Source organism: Eleutherodactylus coqui, chromosome 12 (genome assembly GCF_035609145.1).
Source record: "Eleutherodactylus coqui strain aEleCoq1 chromosome 12, aEleCoq1.hap1, whole genome shotgun sequence".
Taxonomy (NCBI): Eukaryota; Metazoa; Chordata; class Amphibia; order Anura; family Eleutherodactylidae; genus Eleutherodactylus; species Eleutherodactylus coqui.
Window position 1 is genome coordinate 7,237,088 of NC_089848.1, and position 19,992 is coordinate 7,257,079.

Below are 19,992 nucleotides of genomic sequence, written 5' to 3' on the forward strand. Positions count from 1 at the left end.
ATGTTATGTTTACTGGATGACATCTCTTCCTTAGAATAAGAAGGAAGCCGAAGGCAAGATGGAGTCTTAGTCTGATAGTGCGCACTCTGGGGTGGGATAAAGGCTCCCAAGGAAAAGAAAAGAAAAAAGTGAGAGAAGTGAAGAAAATGAGAAGAAAGCAAAGGAAAAAAAAGGGGGGGGGGAGAAGAGGGGATGGAGCGAGTTAACAAGAAAAGGACTTCCCCCAAACCACTACTTAAAACTCCTTTATCAAGTACCTAACTAATATTTTTAATGTCTTGGACCGTGTCCCCAGGTGCAACCACCGAGGGGGCAAGGACCAAGACTCCCTAAGTGGGGTGCTGTGGAACTGCATGGTGTCAAAGACGCTCATCTTTACTGTTACTCTTTCTTCAGTCTTTGGCGTACAGACTACACCAGACTCTTAGAGTTTGATCAGATTTCTACTCCGGATAACCACTGCTGAATAAAATAAAATGAAAAGTGCTTCTCCGTTTTATTCTGCACTATACCAGACCCCATAGTAACTGGTGCGAGGTAGTTATCGGAAGTACCCGTAAGGAGCCCACTAGTGGTCTGTAAAAATTGGGGTGAAGGTCCAATTTGACCGCTTTGGGTGCCTAGTGGGCCCATGGGAAATATGTCCTGTTCTCTGTATTCAGAACTCCTGATAGTAAAGTCCATCTTCATTTTGTTCCTCTGCCATTTCTTTATGTACGTCTTTTTTCCCGTTTTTTCTTTTGAGAATGACTTTGCGGTAATCTAATCTTGAGGGACGGCCCTTGAGGGAGCTGAGACAGGTCTCTTTGGGGTTCTCCTTGAGGGTTGTCTAAGTGGATGGAGGGCGATATTTTCTTCATTGATGTTGACCAGAGGAAAGACTTGTGGGGCCGTCCAGTCCAGTACTTGAACCTCTCGTACTCCCAAAAAGTTGAATGCTCCTTCTAAATCTGTCAGTGAGCGGACAACGTATGTGCATCCACGTTTTCACAGGATAATATTGAACAGATGTCCCCATCTGTATGTGGCATCTGTTGTTTTAACTGCTTCTAGTAGAGGGTGCACCAGTCTGCGCATTTGGAGAGTCAGTTTAGACACATCAGGTAGGATTGTAATTTGTGCACCTCTGTATGGAATTGCCCCCGTTTCCCGTACTCTGCGGAGGACGTCTTCTTTTTGTTTGTAGAAGTTGACTCTACATATCACGTCTCGTGGGTAGTTGGGGTTCCTGTTTCTTGGGCCCATTAGGCGATGTACTCTGTCCAGTTCGATGTCTCTGTTTTCTGGTCTGTTTAATACTTTATTGAAGATGGCGATCACACAATCATATAGGGCATCTGGTGGGATATCTTCCGGTAGACCCCTGAGCTTCAGGTTGTTACGGTGTCCCCTGTTCTTTATATCATCAAGATGCATAAGTAGGTGCCTCATCTGCGCTTGCTGAGAGTACTCTGCCTGAGATATTTGTTGCAGTTCAGATGTCAAATTTGTGGATATTTGTTCCAGCTCCAGTACTCTTTCGGACAGTGATTGAACTTTTTGCGTGACGGAGTGAATATCTTATGCGTGTTTTTCCTCTATACTTCTGAGCTGGGATTCCAGATAGTTTTTTGTGGGTAAAAAAATGCTCATCATTTTTCATAGTTCTTGTAATGTATTAGAAATTTCCACCGAGCGGGGGAGGGACGCCTCTTTTCTGTGGCAGTGGGTGCCTTGGATCTTGGTGTATAGCCCAGAAGGGGGAGTGTAAAGTACTGTTGGCCCTGGTGAGGGAGTCCCTGAGAAGTGGGGAGACATCATTATGTCTGTGCTTGCTATATGGTCTTCTGGCAGGGCTGAGGCTCTGTGTGGCATCGGTGCTGTCTGTGGCCAGGTGGGTTGGCTGGGTGCCTCCGGCATGACACACAGTCACTGTTTCTTCCAGGAGGGTGGGGGGAGCTCTTTCTCCTGTCTCCTCTTCTCCCCTTCTAACATCCATGATGAATCGCCCATTTCCGCCCAGTGACCCTGCTGCAGCCTCTGTGGAAGAGATGATTTCTCTGCTCCTCACCTGCACAGCTGTAGTGTGGCTGAGGGGAGTATTAGTCCCAGTCTGCCCCTGTAACTGCTGTCCCTACCTTAGGGCAGATGGGCTCCTGCTTTGTGTGGGCCTTACAGCTCTCCGAGCTTCTTCACTCACCCACTGTCCCGGAGCCTGTGTGGAGGGATCTCTCCTGTTAGCAGTTCCTCCACTCTGTCTGCTCAGCGGTGATTGCTCTGTCCCTGCTGCGTCCTCCTGAGCCTCCTGCTTGTCAGCTGTTCCTCCTGCCACTGTGTTTGCTGGTGTGAGAGCGGCCACATGTTCCACAGGCGCCATGACAATAAGTTGCTGGCGTATAGCAGAAGCTGGAGCGCTCTGGATGTAGCGGCTAATTGAAGTCCCCGCTGTCACTGCTTCTGTGCCTCTTTTTTCCCTCCCTTTGCCATTTGTTTAGAGGTGTTTTCTTCAGCTATTGAAGGCTATAGACCTGCCTGAATGGCCGTGTGGGTCTGTACTGTGCTGTTCAGCGCCCTCTCTCCACCATGCCATAGCCACCTACCAACAGGTCCTGTTTAATAGACAACAATTAAAAGAACTAAGGCATAAGTGATCACATGATTGCAGTTCCTCCCTTAGGGCTCCTGCACACAAGTGTATGCGTTTTTGCGGTTGCCCGCATGCGCCAATAAATTGAGTGAATAAAGAAATGATTTAATCACGCCCGAGCTTAATTAGTGTTTTCTTGTTTTTTTCATTCACATGGCTGGGTGCAATGTATTAGTGAAAAAATACGCTGCAGCCAGGAAATCCCTCACTCTGCATAAATCCTCGGAATGATTTCAAATGCCTAAATAAAGGCACCTTTAAGCCTTTCCCTGCGTTGGACGCTGCAAAACTACTTACCCCTCCCTATTTTTCCAGCTCCCATAGGAGTCTATGGGAGCCACCGGCGTAGTCCAGCCGCAAGATAAAACCAGAATTATCAATTCCGCATAAAAGCGCCTGCCGTAATTGGCAGTGTGGCTATTTTTCCCCGATGGGCAATAGTTCATTTCGCAAAATCACACAAGTGAATGAATGCATTGGAATCCAATGCCTCAGATGGTCATGATTTTCAGTCAGTGTGAAAACGCAGCTAAATAGCCACGTAAAAACGCTTGTGTGAATAAAGCCTAAGTGGGACAAAAAAATGTAAAAAAAAGAAGCAGGTTTAATAACATTTTTAAAGATACTTAAAATTAAAACTATTAAATGTTCAATCAAAACCCTTTTGCCATTAAACATTATTGTTTAAAATACATCATTAGTATTGTTGTGTCTGAGGCCTCAGTATAAATTTTTGAACGCACCAGTTATGCGTTCAAAAATCCGCGTGACCAAAGCGGGCGTCACGGCGCAAAAAATGCTGCTTGTAGCGTTTATCTGCTCAAAAAGGGGGCTGACCGCTATCCCCTGCAGTGGCTGTGACAGCTGCAGCAGGTGATTCCTTGGATGTGAAACTAATGGATGCTATCACATCCAGGGGGTTCACTTGTGGTCACCTCATATGAAATAGCCCTTAGATAAATACCAGAAAGGGATGAGCATAACAGTAAACACTTCAATAGTTCAGTGACAAGGGATGTGAACGTTTTATGATCTCTAAATGCTAGCGGGTCAACAGGTCAACATGTTACCTCTGTTCTGGGTTTCTCATATCACATAATCTCCACTGATGTCAAAACTTCCTTCCAAGATTCATTCCATTTCTGATAGTGCCAAAGGTGGTTATAAACTTGTATTTCCAAATTCTTCTGTGACGTTGGGACTTAAAATTGCCTTTAAGTATAATAACTTCCATATGTTGTATGTTGTGTTCGGGCTAGAAAAATGCTCAGCCACAGGTAATTCTGTCTTCCTCTCTTTAAGCGTGTGGCAATGCAATCTCATCCTGGCTTTCAGTTGTTGTCATGTTTCCTCAACATAAAGGCCCCCAACAGGATATTAAACTGCACAGTAAAAATTGTGCATTATGCACACCTCTCTTAAAGTCTCATCACAGCAAATCACTGCTTCACCCCTGTGCTTGATAGCTGGTATGAGGCATTTGTTCTGATATGCTGTATTTGGTTTAGCGCTGGGCAATATGGCCATATCTCCACTTTGGTTTTATATCTCCAGAGGAAGTTGTTCCAGAAGCCTTGTGGTTTGTTCAGATGCAACTATACAAACTTTAGCCATGCCAGCTTCTTTTTAGAAGAAAGAGTCTTTCTCCTGGCAGCCCTTCCAGACAAGCTATACATGTTCAGTCTTTCTCTAATTGTATAGTCATGAACTTGAACATTTAACATTCTAACTGAGGTCTTTAGTGTCTGAGATATAGTTCTTGGGTCTTTTTCAATTCCTCTGAGCACTCCTGGGAAGATTGCTAACTATCTTGAATGCTTTCGACTTTTGAATAATCTTTCGCACTGTAGAATGATGAACTCCAAATTGTTTGGATATGGCCTTATAACCCTGCCTAAATTGATGGGCAGCAACAATTGCTTCTCTGAGGTCGTTGCTTATGTCTTTCTTTCTAGCCGTTGTATTAACACACACCTGAATGCTCCAGATCAGCAAACTCCCCAAACGTCTTCTTTTAGAAGTTAGTCACACATGCTGATGAACAATTAATAAAGGGCATTTGACTAATAGCACCTGACTGCTACTTATCCTCTTAATTCATATGGAATCAGTAAGTGTGTACTTAATTTTCAACACAGTGCTTCTGCATTTTGGCTTAGTTTTTGTTAATAATGGCATGGGGTGATTTGTCATGTATTGTTGTCCATATGAGATTGAATTTGCTTAATTTTAAGATCTTCTAAGGACCAGATGTTTTTTTTATTATATCCTGATATGCAAAACCATAGAATTCAAATAGGGTGTATTTAGATTGTCTCATGACTATATGTATATGTTACTAAAAGGTACAATAAAAGTTGTGTTTATTATAGGTGTAATATGAATCTGCACACACTGTCACTTTGATCTTTGTCATTCCTCTGAGATTCTATCTACACATTTATGTGTTTTATTGTGTTATTTTGTGTACATAAATGTGACAGAAAATGCAATCAAAACGTTTGGCTTAAGAAAAAACATACCACAACAGAACAAACTAAACAAACAAACAGACAGATGGTTTCCTTCACTTATTCTTCACATAACACCACATTTCATAAAGTAACAGAGAACACTAAATATGTCATTCTTAAAAAGCTCAGAGTTTGGTACAATTGAAATAAATTTATAATTTGGCCCAGTTGCAGGTACAAATATACTGAGGATATATTGTATAGATCACACACATATCATTGATTTCTAAACCTAGTAAATAACAAAACAGACAGAGTGTCTTTTATGTGCCAATTTACATTTAGTTTCTTTTAACCCCTTGAGTGGCGGGTTTCCTACCACCCTGTCGTGCCCACCAGGGCAGGTTTTTTAAAATGGTCTAATCATTGAATTTCAACTAATTTTGCAGTTGCGTCTCAAGAGCCATAACTTTTTCATTTTTCCATTGACATGGCCATATAAGGGCTTGTTTTTTGCGGGACAACGTGTGATTTTTTAAACAGGGGGGAGGAAAAAAAGAAATGGGGAAAAAAGAAATAAAGGGGCCATGTCATTAAGGGGTTAAATAATGTATTAACTTCCTTCTCTGGGTCATTACGACGCATGGATACCACATGTGTGATTGTATTTTTGATTTTTTACAAAGTAAAGGGAGACAAGTGTTTTTATAATTTTTTTAATAATTTTTAACTTTTTTTTTTTTATTTTAATTTTTTTTTTTGTCCCTTTAGGGGACTTCCACAGGGACCCATCAGGACCCCCTGATCACATTCCGGGGGTCCGATGGTGACAGCCCTTTACATGCTGCAGTGACAGCCCTTTAAATGCTGCAGTCACATAGACTGCAGCATGTAAAGGGTTAACACAGCAGAGATCGGAGGTTTTCTCTGATCTCTGCTGTAAGAGCAGGTACCTAGCTGTCCTCTGACAGCCAAGCACCAAGCTCTCCCTGCCACAGAGACCATCGGCTTGCTTCTGACAAGCCGATGGTCTCTATGGCAACCTGTAAACAAAGCAGGGAGATTGCTGGCATATCGGCAATATCTTCTGCTGGTTTTTCAAAGCCCTTGCTTTGTTCTCTCTGGGTTTGTGCAGGCAGAGCACACTGTCACAGCTTGCGGCATTGTGCTCTGCAGCTCCCATAGTGATACATAGCCCGGAAATCTTCCGGGCTATGTCACTATGAGCAGTGGAGCTCGTCCCGGTACATTTCCGGGCGTGCCACTCAAGGGGTTAAGCCAAGGTAGAGCAATAGAACATATTGTGATCAGAATTATGGACAGTAATACAATTGTTCGTCATCATGTGTAATAATAATGCACTTTTCGGCAAGGCAGTATCTTTCAATCTTTCCAGAAAACAGGTCAAAGATGACCCAGGACTTCCGGACAATCTTGCCTAGTGTTAATTTTAATGAATAGCTTTGCTGTTCATCCAGCCATAGCGCAACCGTCTATGAAAATAAATGTATGACAGGTTTTGTATAGGAGTAAAGATAATACAATATGTAATACAGATGGTGCCCACTCTTCCAGATGTTTTATATATTTCTTTATTTTGCTCAAAGAATTAGAATTTGGAAATTGTCTGCTTTAAACAATCCCTATTTGTATGTACTATTAGGGCATATGGTATACTGATGTAAGAGGGTCTCTATTAAAGGAAACCTGTCGGGTTGGACATGCTGTCCAAATTGCAGACATCATGTTATAGAGCAGGAGGAGCCGAGTAGATTGATATATAGTTTTATGGGGAAATATTCAGTATAACTTGTATATTATTCATTCATATCTCTGAACAGTCCAATGGGCGGTCCCATCAGGGACGGTTGCACCAAAGTTTGGTTTGAAATCAACAAGAGTTGATCAAAGAACAAGTAGAAAAGCTTTACAGCAATAGAGTTTAGCCCGTGATTTTGGTTCAAATTTAGGTTCAATTTGATGCCTCGATTTTGACAGATTAAACTAGTTGAACATAGTTTAGCAATAGGGATGAGCGAGTATACTCGCTAAAGCACTACTCGTTGGAGTAATGTGCTTTAAATGAGTATCTCCCTGCTTGTCCCTGAAGATTCAGGGGCCGCCGCGGAGCGGGGAGCGGCGGGGGAGCGCGGGGAGGAACGGAGGGGAGATCTCTCTCTCCCGCCCGCTCTCCCTGCTCCCCGCCGCAACTCACCTGTCAGCTGCGGCGGCTCCCGAATCTTCAGGGACGAGCGGGGAGATACTCGGCTAAGGCACATTACTCGGACGAGTAGTGCTTTAGCGAGTATACTCGCTCATCCCTATTTAGCAACTAAAATCCAAGGTGGCATACTAGGCTGATAGCCTGATAGAATTTTCCTGGGTGATGAAATTACACCCATGTTCGTTGATAGTAGTTGAACTAAATCTGGGTTAGCACAGTTGCCATGAAAATGAAAAATTCCAATTTTTCCAAGAACATATATGTTTAGGCCCAAACAGTGGCGTAGCTAGGAGTTCATTGGCCCATGTGCAAAAGTTTATCTTGGAGTCTTTCAGCTTCTCTTAACCCCTTAACGCAGATACGTAACTTAAAGCTTTTGGGCCCCAATGCAAAACCTGTAACAGGGCCCCCAACTACAATGCTTTATTCATAGTACTGGGCTCCCTATATGGAGGAGAGAGGCCTTATGGGCCCCTTAAGGCTCGCAGCCCTGGGTGCAACCACATCCCCGCCATCCCCTATAGTTACGCTAATGGGCCAAAATGTTTTATTTTCATAAGGGACATTAGGAGAAGAAACACGCAAAAATTTGCTACACAAAATTTACTCTCCCAAGCATGGAAATGCCCCATATATGAGTGTAAACTGTTGTTTGGGTGCATGGCGTGGCTCAGAAAAGAAGGTGCACTATTTGGCTTTTGGAGAACAGCTTGTGTTGGAACAATTTCCAGATTCTATCTCACATTTGCAGGGTTCCCTGAAGTACCCAGAACAGTGGACAATCCCAAAAGTAACACATGGAATCTGCCTATAAAGGCACCGCAGAAATCCACGCCTATTCTTCTGTGGTTTGTGATGTAGATCCACATGTGGATTTAGCCCTTCCATGGGCAAAATCCACATGTAGAGTTTCTGACGCATTTCTACTTGGATCTGTGGAAAGATGTGACAAGTCACTACTTCATGCGGATCAGCACGAAAATGTATGAGAAATTTCACACGTGGATTATGCCCATTAAGGCCTCGGTCACACGGGCGATTTTCCGTGCGACCTGCGCATGCGATCTGCGATCTTAGAGAACCATTGCTTTGCAATGGTATCTGACGCATGAGCGCTTTTTATGCGCTCGTCCGATAAATTATAGAACAGAAATCGCAGATCGCACCTATCTGCGATCTGCGATTCCTGTTCTTTTCTCTATATGCGCTCAATGGGGCCGGCGGCAGCAGTACCGACCCCATTGAGAACATATAGTAGACAAATCATGCTCCTCTGCCACAGCTGTAACAGCTGTGGCAGAGAAGAATGATGTTTCCCCATTGAATTCAATGGAGCCGGCAATACAGCCGGCTCCATTGAAAGCAATGGGCTGCCGGCGATCGCATGATGAATTTTCGGGAAGGGCTTAAAAATATAAGCCCATCCCTGAAATTCATCCAGAAATATATACTCACCTGGTCCCAGCAGACGGAGTTCAGCCGCCGGCCGGCAGTTCGGCTGGAATTCATGAATGGGTAAGTGAGAGCTGCCTCTGATTGGTGAGGCTGTGACCAATCAGAGGCAGCTCATTCAGCAGGCGGGGATTTTAAATCCCCGGCTGCTGAATACTACTCAGAGCAGTTCAGGAGAACTGCCGGCCAGCCGTGGCTGAATTCCGTCTGCTGGGACCAGGTGAGTATATATATATATTTTTTTTTTTACACATTTCTGGATGAATTTCAGGGAAGGGCTTATATTTTTAAGCCCTTCCCGAAAATTCATTGTGAGATCGCCCGCAGCCCATTGCTTTCAATGGAGCCGGCTGTATTGCCGGCTCCATTGAATTCAATGCACTGGACAGCTCCGGCCTGTTTCTAATGAAACACGGCTAGGAGCAGTTTTTTCGGGCGATTTTTCGGCCCCGGTCACGCGATTTGCGGATGCGCATCCGTCATGCGATCCGCAAATCGCGGGAAAAAACGCCCGTGTGACCGAGGCCTAACAGTGCTAATTGTGCACCACAAAAAAATGTGAGAATATCGCTCATGTGAATAAGCTCAAAGGTTTTGATCATTCTGTAGAAAAAATATTACTGTGAAAAAGCCTTGGAGTAACCTTAGCTTTATGGTAGATTCACAGATGGGGCAAATTTACATCACAAACAAACCCACAGCTGAATTTATATGTCGTACATGTGGATTTTGACGGGGAATTGATGTGGATTTGACCCTTTGTAAACCTGCATGTAAGGCATGCAGATTAGGGGGCAGATTTGTCCATGGCATGATATTACACCGCATGTGAAGGTAGAGCTTCACCTGATGTCGCTGCAACCTGGCAATGCAAATCCGACGTGTGACAAGTATGTAAAAAGCAAAAAAAAAACAAAAACTAATAAAGTTGAAACTAACAAATGTATAGATATTTCATTCATTTCTTGTGATCATAGATTTACTTTCTTACAACTTCCATACATTCCATTGAGGACATGAATGATTAGTTTTAAAATAGAATTAAATCATCATCATATTTTACTGTATTGCATTTCAACCTAAACAATATTTTACTACATATGCAATACAGTAATAAAAATGGAGCCACCTGAAGTGAAATGTGAGCCTAGCTAAATACTAGCTGTCTTCCGACAGTAAGAAAGATGATCCTTGCTTCTGGAGCACCATATTTGTATAACAGTTTGCTCATATAGTGCCTCATATATATCACATTACTTAAGCATGACTATTCCATTACGATCAAACAATTACTACTAAACATGTCAATAAAGAAAAGTTAAAATCAAATACTTATATTTCATTCTATAGCTTAGGCAAGAAAATCTACCTTTCCTCCCCCCAAAACATGTAGTTGAACTATCCAAGTAGATAATATATCTCTATTAAGTTATCAGCCGACATTTTTTTTGCTTTAGAAACTTTTTACCTTTCAGCTTTCATCGCCTTGTGATACTCCAGGTGAAGTCACTGCAGTGCTATGCTGTATGGATGAATGCTAGCGCTATAGATGCCAAATCATTTGTCATCCTTTTGCTATTTTTCAATAGTCACCCTTCTTCGTAAGATGATATTCTCCTCTAAAATGTATAAAGAGACTGAATTAGTGTCAACAGTAGGTAGAGAAAGGCGAGATCAGAGTACAGCCAAACTTTCAGTTTTTTTCTATGTCCTCAGTTCTCTATCTCATTGGATTTGGGATTTATAGATTTACAAATACTCTCAGACGGAGTGTTGCTCAGGATATGCTGCCCGACAGCCCTATATACAAGGAGGTAGCTGTTAGGCCGGGCTCACACGAACTGGTCGGGTTATAGCATGTGGGAGGCCTGCAGCGGATTCCGGCTGTGGGCACGGCCGGTCACCCTGCATACCTGATTCAGCTGTACTGCGTATGACCCTGGCAGCTCGCCGTTGGTCATTCGCAGTACAGTTTTGGTTTTTTTCAAAGTTTGTATTTCCTGCACCATTACCAAGCAATGAGGTGGGTACCCACAGCCCATCTGCTCCAAATTTGCAGCAAAATAGAGCATGATGCAATTTTTATTCCGCTTGCAGGATACACAATTCATGTCCGCGAGTGGGAAGGAAAAAGCAAAAGTTCATGCCTTTTAATGCCTGCGTTTTGCAAGGATCCTCCACGCGTATGGCGATTGTGGATTCTGCAATTAGAATCCGTCTGGGTGAGACCCCCCCTTAGTCAATCAGTAGAAATCGGTCTATCTCACTTAACTAATCTTTCAGCTCAAAGATAAATTAACAACAAGGTGAGTGTAGAAGTCATAAGACCCTATAACAAAACTCATGACAGCAGGCCCTAGTGTGGTGAGGGGGACCCTTCGACCTTTATAGCTATATCAGTTGTCTGACCTGTGCAGGGAGGACAAGGAGGTAAGCTGTGGATATAATTATATTGTGAATAGTGAAACCTTTGAGATAGATAGATAGATAGAGAGATAGATAGAGAGATAGATAGAGAGATAGATATGAGATGAGATAGATAGATAATTTATGTACAACCGCAATTCCAAAAAGGTTGGGATGCTTTGTAAAATGTAAATGAATGTAAAGAACAAAAGAATGAAATGATTTAGAAATCTCATATAACCATATTTTATTCACGAACAATATAAAACACATATCAGAGGGTGAAAGGGAGACAATTTTCCTTTACATTTAAAAAAAAATTACCTATTTAGAAATTTTGATGGCAGCAAAACATCTAAAAAAGGAGGTCTGCCATTGCGTCCCCACTTCTTTTTACAGCAGTCTGTAAACATCTGGGAAGTAAGGAGACCAATTACTGGAGTTTGGGGAGAGGAATGTTGTCCCATTTCTAGCTGCTCAACAGTCCGGTGTCGTCTTTGCTGAAGTTTTCGTTTAATAATGCACCAAATGTTTTCTATTGGGGAATTTCTGGACTGCAGGCCACCTTTCTGGACACCTTTTATGGATTTTACCCATTTGCTTGTTTTACTGCTCTATTTTGTATTCCTTCAGCTACCAAAATTATTTTTGCTGCATTTTTTTCCGTACAATATAGAGCTATTTTTTAAATATATTTTTCACTGCCTTTTTTTCCATTTTTTAGTTTTATTGAGGGTAAAGAGCTAAAAATATATTATTTTTTAACATTTTTAGTTGTTTTCTTTTTAAAATTAGTACATTTACGCTAAAATAAAGTATGGGAATGCGTTCCTCATTTTGTTATGGACGGTTTGATATGTATAGTTTCGGATTACAGGGCGCATATGGCAACGGTTTTGGTTGGTGTCAGCTTTGGGTCATTTTCTTTCTTATGCATAGATTTTTATTTTATTCTGTAATTATTTTACTTATCTTTGTGACACTTTTTCTACCGTCTATGACCCCCATGATGATGTAAGACCTCTTGCAGTCATTCACATGGTCTTTTTTTTTTTTATTACACACTTTTTCACTGCAGCTGGGGCATCCATAGGAGCCACATCTATAGAAGCCCCAGTTACAGGGAAAAATATTTCACTGTAGTGACAGGACCCTGTAGCTCTGCTGTGCTAGGTGCACCCAGTGGTCATATGGTCGCCGGATAGCAAAATGGAAGGAACACTTCCACTTCTTAGTACATATATATATATATAGTTCTTATGTACCCATGAGAGGAGAAGGTAAAAGTGGTTAAAAACTGCTTCCTTCTTTTCCTCTGGGTTCTCAGCTGTGACTAACAACTAAGAACCTAACCTGTTCCCACTTGATTGCAGGAGCACAGGCTTTAACCTCGTGCAATATTTTTGTTATAGGGCGGGATTAAAGCCCAGGACCAAGTGCCATATATTTACGGCACTTACACCTTAAGAGGTTAAAGGAAACCTGTCACGTTGGAACAGCACCATAGAGTATGCTAATGTTGTTCCTGTAGTTGATGGGGAGTGGAGGATGTCATTTTTATACTTACCTGCTCCCCAGTTCCTGCAGTGTCCGCCGGTGAAGGTGGTGCTGGACACAAGGGTATGACTATTCTCCAAGCCACACTGTGTGCATTCTGGCTGGCCGCTTTTACGTTGACCGAAAAAGATAGGTTTGGATCTATCTTTTGCTGGTATACGCCGAATGGTCCCATAGACTCCTATGGGAGTCTATGACAGCTGCTGGAAAAGGGAAGTGGGAGGGAGTTCTGCTAAACTCCCTCCCCCTCTCTGCCCCTTCCTGGCTGCCAGAGGGAGGGGGCGGGAGATTAGCACACTAGCTTTGAATCATAGAATGGTTCTATGAATCATCCCAGACAGATATTTGTCCAGCCTTTGTTTGAACACTTCCATTGAAGGAGAACTCACCACTTCGCGTGGTAACCTGTTCCAGTTATTAATCATCCTTACTGTCAGAAAGTTTTTTCTAATATCTAATTTGCGTCTCCTCCCTTTCAGTTTCATCCTATTGCTTCTAGTCATTCCTTGTGCAGATGAGAATAGGGCTGATCGCTCTGCACTGTGACAGCCCTTCAGATATTTGTAGACAGCTATTAAGTCTCCTCTCAGCCTTCTTTTTTTGCAAGCTAAACAGTCCCAGATCCTTTAACTGTTCTTCATAGGACATGATTTGCAGACCGCTCACCATCTTGGTAACTCTTCTCTGAGCTTGCTCCAGTTTGTCTCTGTCTTTTTTAAAGTCGGGTGCCCAGAACTGGACCCAGTATTCCAGACGAGGTCTGACTAAGGAAGAGTAGAGAGGATAATTACCTCACGTGATCTAGACTCTATGCTTCTCTTAATACATCCCAGAATTTTGTTTGCCTTTTTGGCTGCTTCATTACATTGTTGACTCATGTTCAGTCTACGATCTATTAGTATACCCTAGTCTTTTTCACATATGCTGCTTAGCTTAATTACTCCCATTCTGTATGTGCTTTCTTAACTTTTCTTGCTCAGATGTAGGACTTTGCATTTCTCCTTGTTAAATACCATTCTGTTAGTCGCTGCCCACGAGCAGAACAGAGCCTTGTGGTACCCCACTTGATACATTCTTCCACTTGGATGTGCAGCCATTTATGACTACTCTTTGAGTATGATCACTCAGCCAGCTGTGAATCCACCTAACAGTTGCCTCGCCAATCCCATATTTAGCCATTTTTTCAATAAGTACAGTCTAAGATACTTTGTCAAATGCTTTACTAAGGTCAAGATAAACTATATCTACCGCATCTTCCTGATCAACCCAGTTGATGATACTGTCATAGAAGGAAATTATATTAGTCTGGCATGAATTATTTGTTACAAACCCATGCTGGCTCTGGTTAATTACTCCATTTTCATCCAAGTACTTGTTTACTTGCTGTTTAATAATTTGTTTAAAGATCTTTCCTAGTATAGAAGTCAGGCTCACAGGCTTGTAGTTTCCTGCATTCACCTTCTTCTCTTTTTTGAAGATACAGACAACTTTTGCTTTTTTTCAGTCTTCTGGGACTTCTCCTGTTCTCTACGAATTTTTAAAGATTATGGCGAGTGGTTCAGCATTCTGCTTCCTTTAGTATCTTAGGATGTAATTCATCTGGACCTTGAGACTTAAAATCATTTAAGTTAGTTAAGTGTTCCCTCACCATCTCTCTGCTTACAGATAGCCTGCATTTTTTTATTCCCCCAATAGCACAAGAAAGATCAGTTGTTGTTCCATCTACTTTCTTAGAGAAAACAGATACAAAATAGGAATTTAAGTCCAGCCTTCTCAACATCATTTTTAACCAATTCACCATTTTTAGCTTGTAAGCATTCAATAGCATCTTTGACTTTTCTTTTACTTTTGACATACTTCCAAAATCTTTTTTTTTATTGCTTTTGGCCCCTGTTGCACGCCTCAATTCATTATTAGCTTTAGCATTTACTGACACTTGCCCTACAATTTCTGCAGACCCCATTATATTCTTCTTTAGATATTCCCCCCTCTTTCCATTTGATAAACGTTTTTCTCAGTTTTTAACATGTGTGCAAGTTCTGCGTTCATCCATCCTGGTTTCTTTAAATGCTTTCCATTCTTCCTTCTTTTAGAGATTGTTAACGATTGTGCTTTGAGAATCTCATTTCACAATATTTCCTAACCTCCTGGGACATTTCTGTCTTTAAGAACATCCAGCCATTGGATTCTTTCAACCCTCTTTCTGAGTTCATTGAAATCTGCCTTTCTGAAATCCAACCTTGAGGTCTGAGTTTTCTAAGGTCTTTCTCCCCTTTTTATCCAAAATTCAAGGATGGCATGATCACTGCTTCCTAAGGTCCCAGTCACTCTTACTTCCTCAACCATTTCTTCCCTATTGGGAAGAATTAAGTCCAATATAGCAGATCCCCTTGTTCTCTCTTCAACCTTTTGGAAGATAAAGTTGTCAGCAAGAGCTGATAAGAATCTGTTGGATCCATTACTTTTACCTGAGAGAGATTCCCAACAAATGTCTGGATAGTTAAAATCTCCCATAATCACTATGTCATGCTTTTTGGAGAGCTTGGCCATCTGATGTAGTAAGAGTTCATCAGTATCTTCTGCTTGTCCAGGTGGCCTATAGTAAATGCCTACGATGGTGTCCTTTCTGTTGTTCTCTCCTTGTATTTTTACCCAAACAGTTTCTACAGAACTACCATGCTCTGAACCTTGAATATCTGTGGAGATAAATGTTTTCCTAACATACAACGCAATACCTCATCCCCTTTTTTTGGCCTGTTTCTTATAAGTAAGTTGTATCCTTCAAGCCTTGTATTCCAGTCATGTGCATCATTCCACCAAGTTTCTGTGATGTCTGTGGCATCATATTTCTTTTCCTGTGTTAGGAGCTCCAATTCTCCTTGTTTGTTTCCCATGCTCCGGAAATTTGTGTAGTAACATTTTAGTTTGTGATTGGTGTGTCTTGCTCCTCTTCTTGCCTTCTAAATATTTTGTTTTTGTTCTCTCTTTCTACTTCTAATAGCGAGGTTCTCAAATGTATTAATTTGCTGTATATTTTTACCTGGCCTTTCACTTCCCTTCCCATATTGTTCTAGTTTAAAGCTCTCCCAATGAGTGAAGCAAGGCGCCCACCAAATGTATGCTTACCTGTTACCTCTGCTAAGCAGGAGTTTAACACACTAGCTCCCACCCTGCCCCTTTCCTTTGCTGGGAGCATGCAAGGGGCGGATAGGGGGAAGGAGTTTAGCAGAACTCCCGCCTCCCTTTTCCGGCAGCTGTCATAGGGCGAAAAAACAGGAGATGCAGCCATGACTTGGTCGCGGCTGCCTCCCGTTTATGCGATTTTCCCAGCGCCCGTGTGAAGGAACCCTAATTTAATTTTTAATGCTGTTCCCACGCGATAGGTTCCAGTTAAAGTAAAAAAGATTGTCTTTCCAAATTAGTTTCCAAACTACTTTTCAATATCTTTTCGTGGTGCAACGTTTCATGCTGTAGAATGTGTACAGGATGTTTGGATCCCTGAGCAGGCCTTGTTCCATTGATCTGAATTAATCTTCTGACCTGCTATAGAGTGATAATACATTGTATTCTGGCAGCAGGCAGAGCTGTGTATTTGTAGACATTCTTTCCCAAGCATATGGGCTGAATAAGTCCAGTCTGCACAGCTGTATAGTATCCCTTATGCCTATTAAGTTCACATTTGCCCCTCTATATAGTGACAATTCAACTGAAGCAATTTGCCTTCCAGTTCATAGATTCCATTATTAAGCGCTAGATTATAATAATTTGTTCCTCACTGTTTTATTGCTTTGAAATTAGTACAAGTGAGATTCGGAGTGTATCCTAAATACATTTCATATGGCAAGATCTGTGATTAAACCACATTTTGTAAAGAGTGAATGTAAATAATAGTTGGCCCGTACTTGCCAGTCCTAGCACATAATTAGCCAGTTCCCCTTAAAGTATAAACAGTTGAAAAGCATTTTCTTTAAGAGTTATGTATTTGATCAGAATTTCCTGTTGTGGTTAGTTGATTTTATTTTTTGGACTTCGTGTTGCATTATTCTTCTAGCAAAAGTGTTTCTCATTTTCAGCATGTTCCCCTTTTTCCTCTCTCTGTTCCTTTCCACTAATTGCTCATAATGTCATTTTTTAAGTTCAGTAATGGTACCTTGCTCCTACACTTTTCACCCTGCTTACCTATACTTTGATCAATTCTTCAGGGGAGGACTTAGAATCTTATCAGTTATAGGGTTTCTTGAATGTCGGTCGGTCGGATCATCTCTCCCTAAGGAGAGCACCTAGGAGGTGTGTGAGGAGACTTATAAGCCCATGCATGCTCCTCTGGGAAATATCTGCAAATAAGGAAGATGAAACAATACCTCTGCAGCACCACCAATTGGTGATCAGCGGGACTCCTGACTGTCAGACCCATGACCAATCGGATATTGTTGACCTATCCTAAGGATAGGCCATCAGTATTAAACTCCCAGAAAACCCCTTTAATTTTAATATGTCTATGTACAAAGAATAGAATGATTCCAGCCATTGGACAATGCTGATTAACTATCTGCCTCCTTCCTTCTAACAAATTGACATACCAATAAGTGTCAGACAAACACTGCTAATGTTCTGCTTAACAAGAATTTTAACCCATTAATGATGAGTGTAAATAACATTGATTATCTCAAGACAATGGCATATGTCAAGGGAAAGGATTTACCAGGCAGCAAGTGAATAATCAGTTCTTGAAGTTGTCTTGTAAGTGGAATAAATGGGCAATCATAAAGACCCCAGCAACTCCGACAAAGGGCAAATAGAGGACTGGCTCACAACATTGCCAAAAGAGCAGGTCTTGTAGGTTTTTCCTGGTTAGAAGTGTTTAGTATCTACCAAAAGTGGTTCAGTGACAGGGTTATAGGCTCCCAAGACCCATTATTGTACATGTGAGGAAATGGCTAGCCGGTCTGGTCTGATCCCACAGAAGAGCTACTGTAGCACAAATTGCTGAAAAAATTAATGCTGATGATATGAAAGGAAGAAGTCAGAACATACAGTACATTGCACCTTGCTGCCTATGGGGTTTGTGGCTGCAGAGCAGTGAGAGTGCCCTTCCTCAACCCTGTCTTTTGCGGGAGGTACCTACAATGGGCACAAAAGGATCAGAACTAGACCTTGGAGAAATGTAGAAGGTGGCCTGGTCTGATGAATCACATTTTCTTTTATAAACCTACAAAAATGGTTAACAGTATGCTATAATAATGTAAAGAAATAGGCCAACAGTTAATTTATGAATTTGCACTGCATTTCTGATATTCCAATTCTAACCTTTCAGTTGTGTCCGACTCTTGGATACTATGTAGGCCAGCCATGCTTCTCTATCTATGGCTGCCTTCAATTGCCTGATGTCCATTCCTGATATAAATATGTATAAATGTGAAGTTCTTATCACACATTTTAGTCAAATAGAGCGAACCCTTGTCCCAGCATTGAGGTGACCTCTTTGGTTAGGACCTTACAGTAACTAACTCGCCTCTCTTTGGGCCTAAGCCTCCAAACCCGGGCATGCAGAATCCAAGCAAAATGCTACTCTAATTGAAATCAGTCTTGGACAAATGGGAAGGAGTGGACATCCAAAATGGAGGAATCTACATCTCCAAATGTACTATACATTAAGCGCTGCGGAATATGTTGGCGCTATACAAATAAAGATTATTATTATTATTATTACATCATGTGGACACCCAAGTCTGTCTGCAATATTTTTCTAAGGAAGAGACGGTACTAGGATGTAAATAAGGCAAGGCGGATGCATCAATCTGTGCTTTGTGACGTTCGTCTCAGTGCTCTAGTCCAACTACGATGATGTACATGTCATTCTGCTGACTGCCACCTCCAAGTTGGTGGCATCTCACTGAGTTTCTGCTGCAATACAACACAAATACCAACTGGCTGTATGTGGCCCTATGATGAAACCCTTAGTAAACATGTTCATTTGTTGAAATGGCTCTTGACAGCATTTTAAAGGCATCTTCACAGTTTAATCTTTATCCAGATACAAAAAAATGTCATAAAGCAGTTTTCATGACCAAGAGACCTCTTCAAAGTTAACTTCACAGACTGGTTTTTGCCATTTATCATGTCCCCAGATCATGTGATTGGCCTGAAACTGCATCAATTTGCATAACTTTCTTTTCTGGTCATACCTTGAAGTTGCATAATGATGTGACAAAATGTTCATGGTGTCACATTTTCTGTGTGAGGCAATGTATTTTAATCGAAAAAAAAAACTAAAACATTTTAAGGCTTCATCCACTATTATGGATCCAGCATCTGTAATATAGAGCCCATAGGTTACCATACTATGCACCTCTGGTTTTATCCTCACAGATTCACCTGGAATCTCATGGAATCACTCTATGGTGGCACGGAGTCTTATGTATCCATAACTTGGACCCACTGGCGTAACTGTAAGGAATGCAGGGGATGCGGTTGTACACGGGCCCAGGAGCTTTAGAGGGCCCATAAGGCCTCTCTTCTCCATATAGGGAGCCCAGTGCTATGGGCCCTGTGCTATAAAGTGTCAGGGTGTGCTGCTGGGATCTGTAGTACTAAGGTTCCTAGCAGCACAGCTCCACAGGTTGGGGTTAATTGAGCTGGCTGGGTGTGGTGTTCTCCAGCAGCCAATCCCCTTTAGCCTGCAACACATATAAACCCAGCTCCTGTCAGTAGTTGATGCTCGTCGTGTACTGTTTGGATGTATCTGTTTTGTTCCCACTCAGATCTGTGGTTGCATGTAGGTCTGTTGTGTCTCTCTGCTTCCCTAAAGACAGTTTGGACACTTGTAGTCCTTGTCTGTAGCACATGCAGTGCCCTTTTCCCTTCCCCTGACAGGTGCGGCCTCCAAACATCTTATGTCTTGCTCTGTGTGTCAGTTCGTGGATCCCTGACACAGTTCCCTATGTCAGCACGGTGGCTGACTGTCTATTACCCTCTGTATGAGGCCACTTGTAGACTTGATGTTGAGTTTCATCTGTGTGCATGTGAGCTCTGGGTGGAGTCCGTGTGGTTTGTATTACCGTATATGTTGTAGTCTCCTGTAAGTCAATGCCCTGTTGTCTGTCCTGTACAGCTTGCTGTGTAACTTGTGTTCTGTTGTCTGTGCTTTTGCAGCTTGTGGTGCGAACTGTGTCCAGTGCCACTGGACTCCTGGTTAGTGTAGGGACTAGCGGTATAGTCACGTTTTGATCAAAATGTCAACTAATACCTGGTATTTATATATAGCTCTACTACCT

The 19,992-nt window shown here is 42.0% G+C and overlaps 1 protein-coding gene across 4 annotated transcripts in view; it reads left to right on the top strand.

The window, feature by feature from the left end:
• The window catches only part of SUGCT (succinyl-CoA:glutarate-CoA transferase), a 992,617-nt gene that overhangs the window by 546,024 nt on the left and 426,601 nt on the right, over nucleotides 1-19,992 (top strand). The window contains exon 13 of one of the 4 annotated variants that reach the window (XM_066584999.1): nucleotides 19,088-19,180. The exons of the other annotated variants lie outside the window; for them this stretch is intronic. Within the exon in view, the coding sequence (XP_066441096.1) occupies nucleotides 19,088-19,165 (78 nt within the window). The 3' untranslated portion in view covers nucleotides 19,166-19,180. Of the gene's footprint in view, nucleotides 1-19,087; nucleotides 19,181-19,992 lie in introns of those variants that run through there. 4 annotated transcript variants of the gene reach the window in all.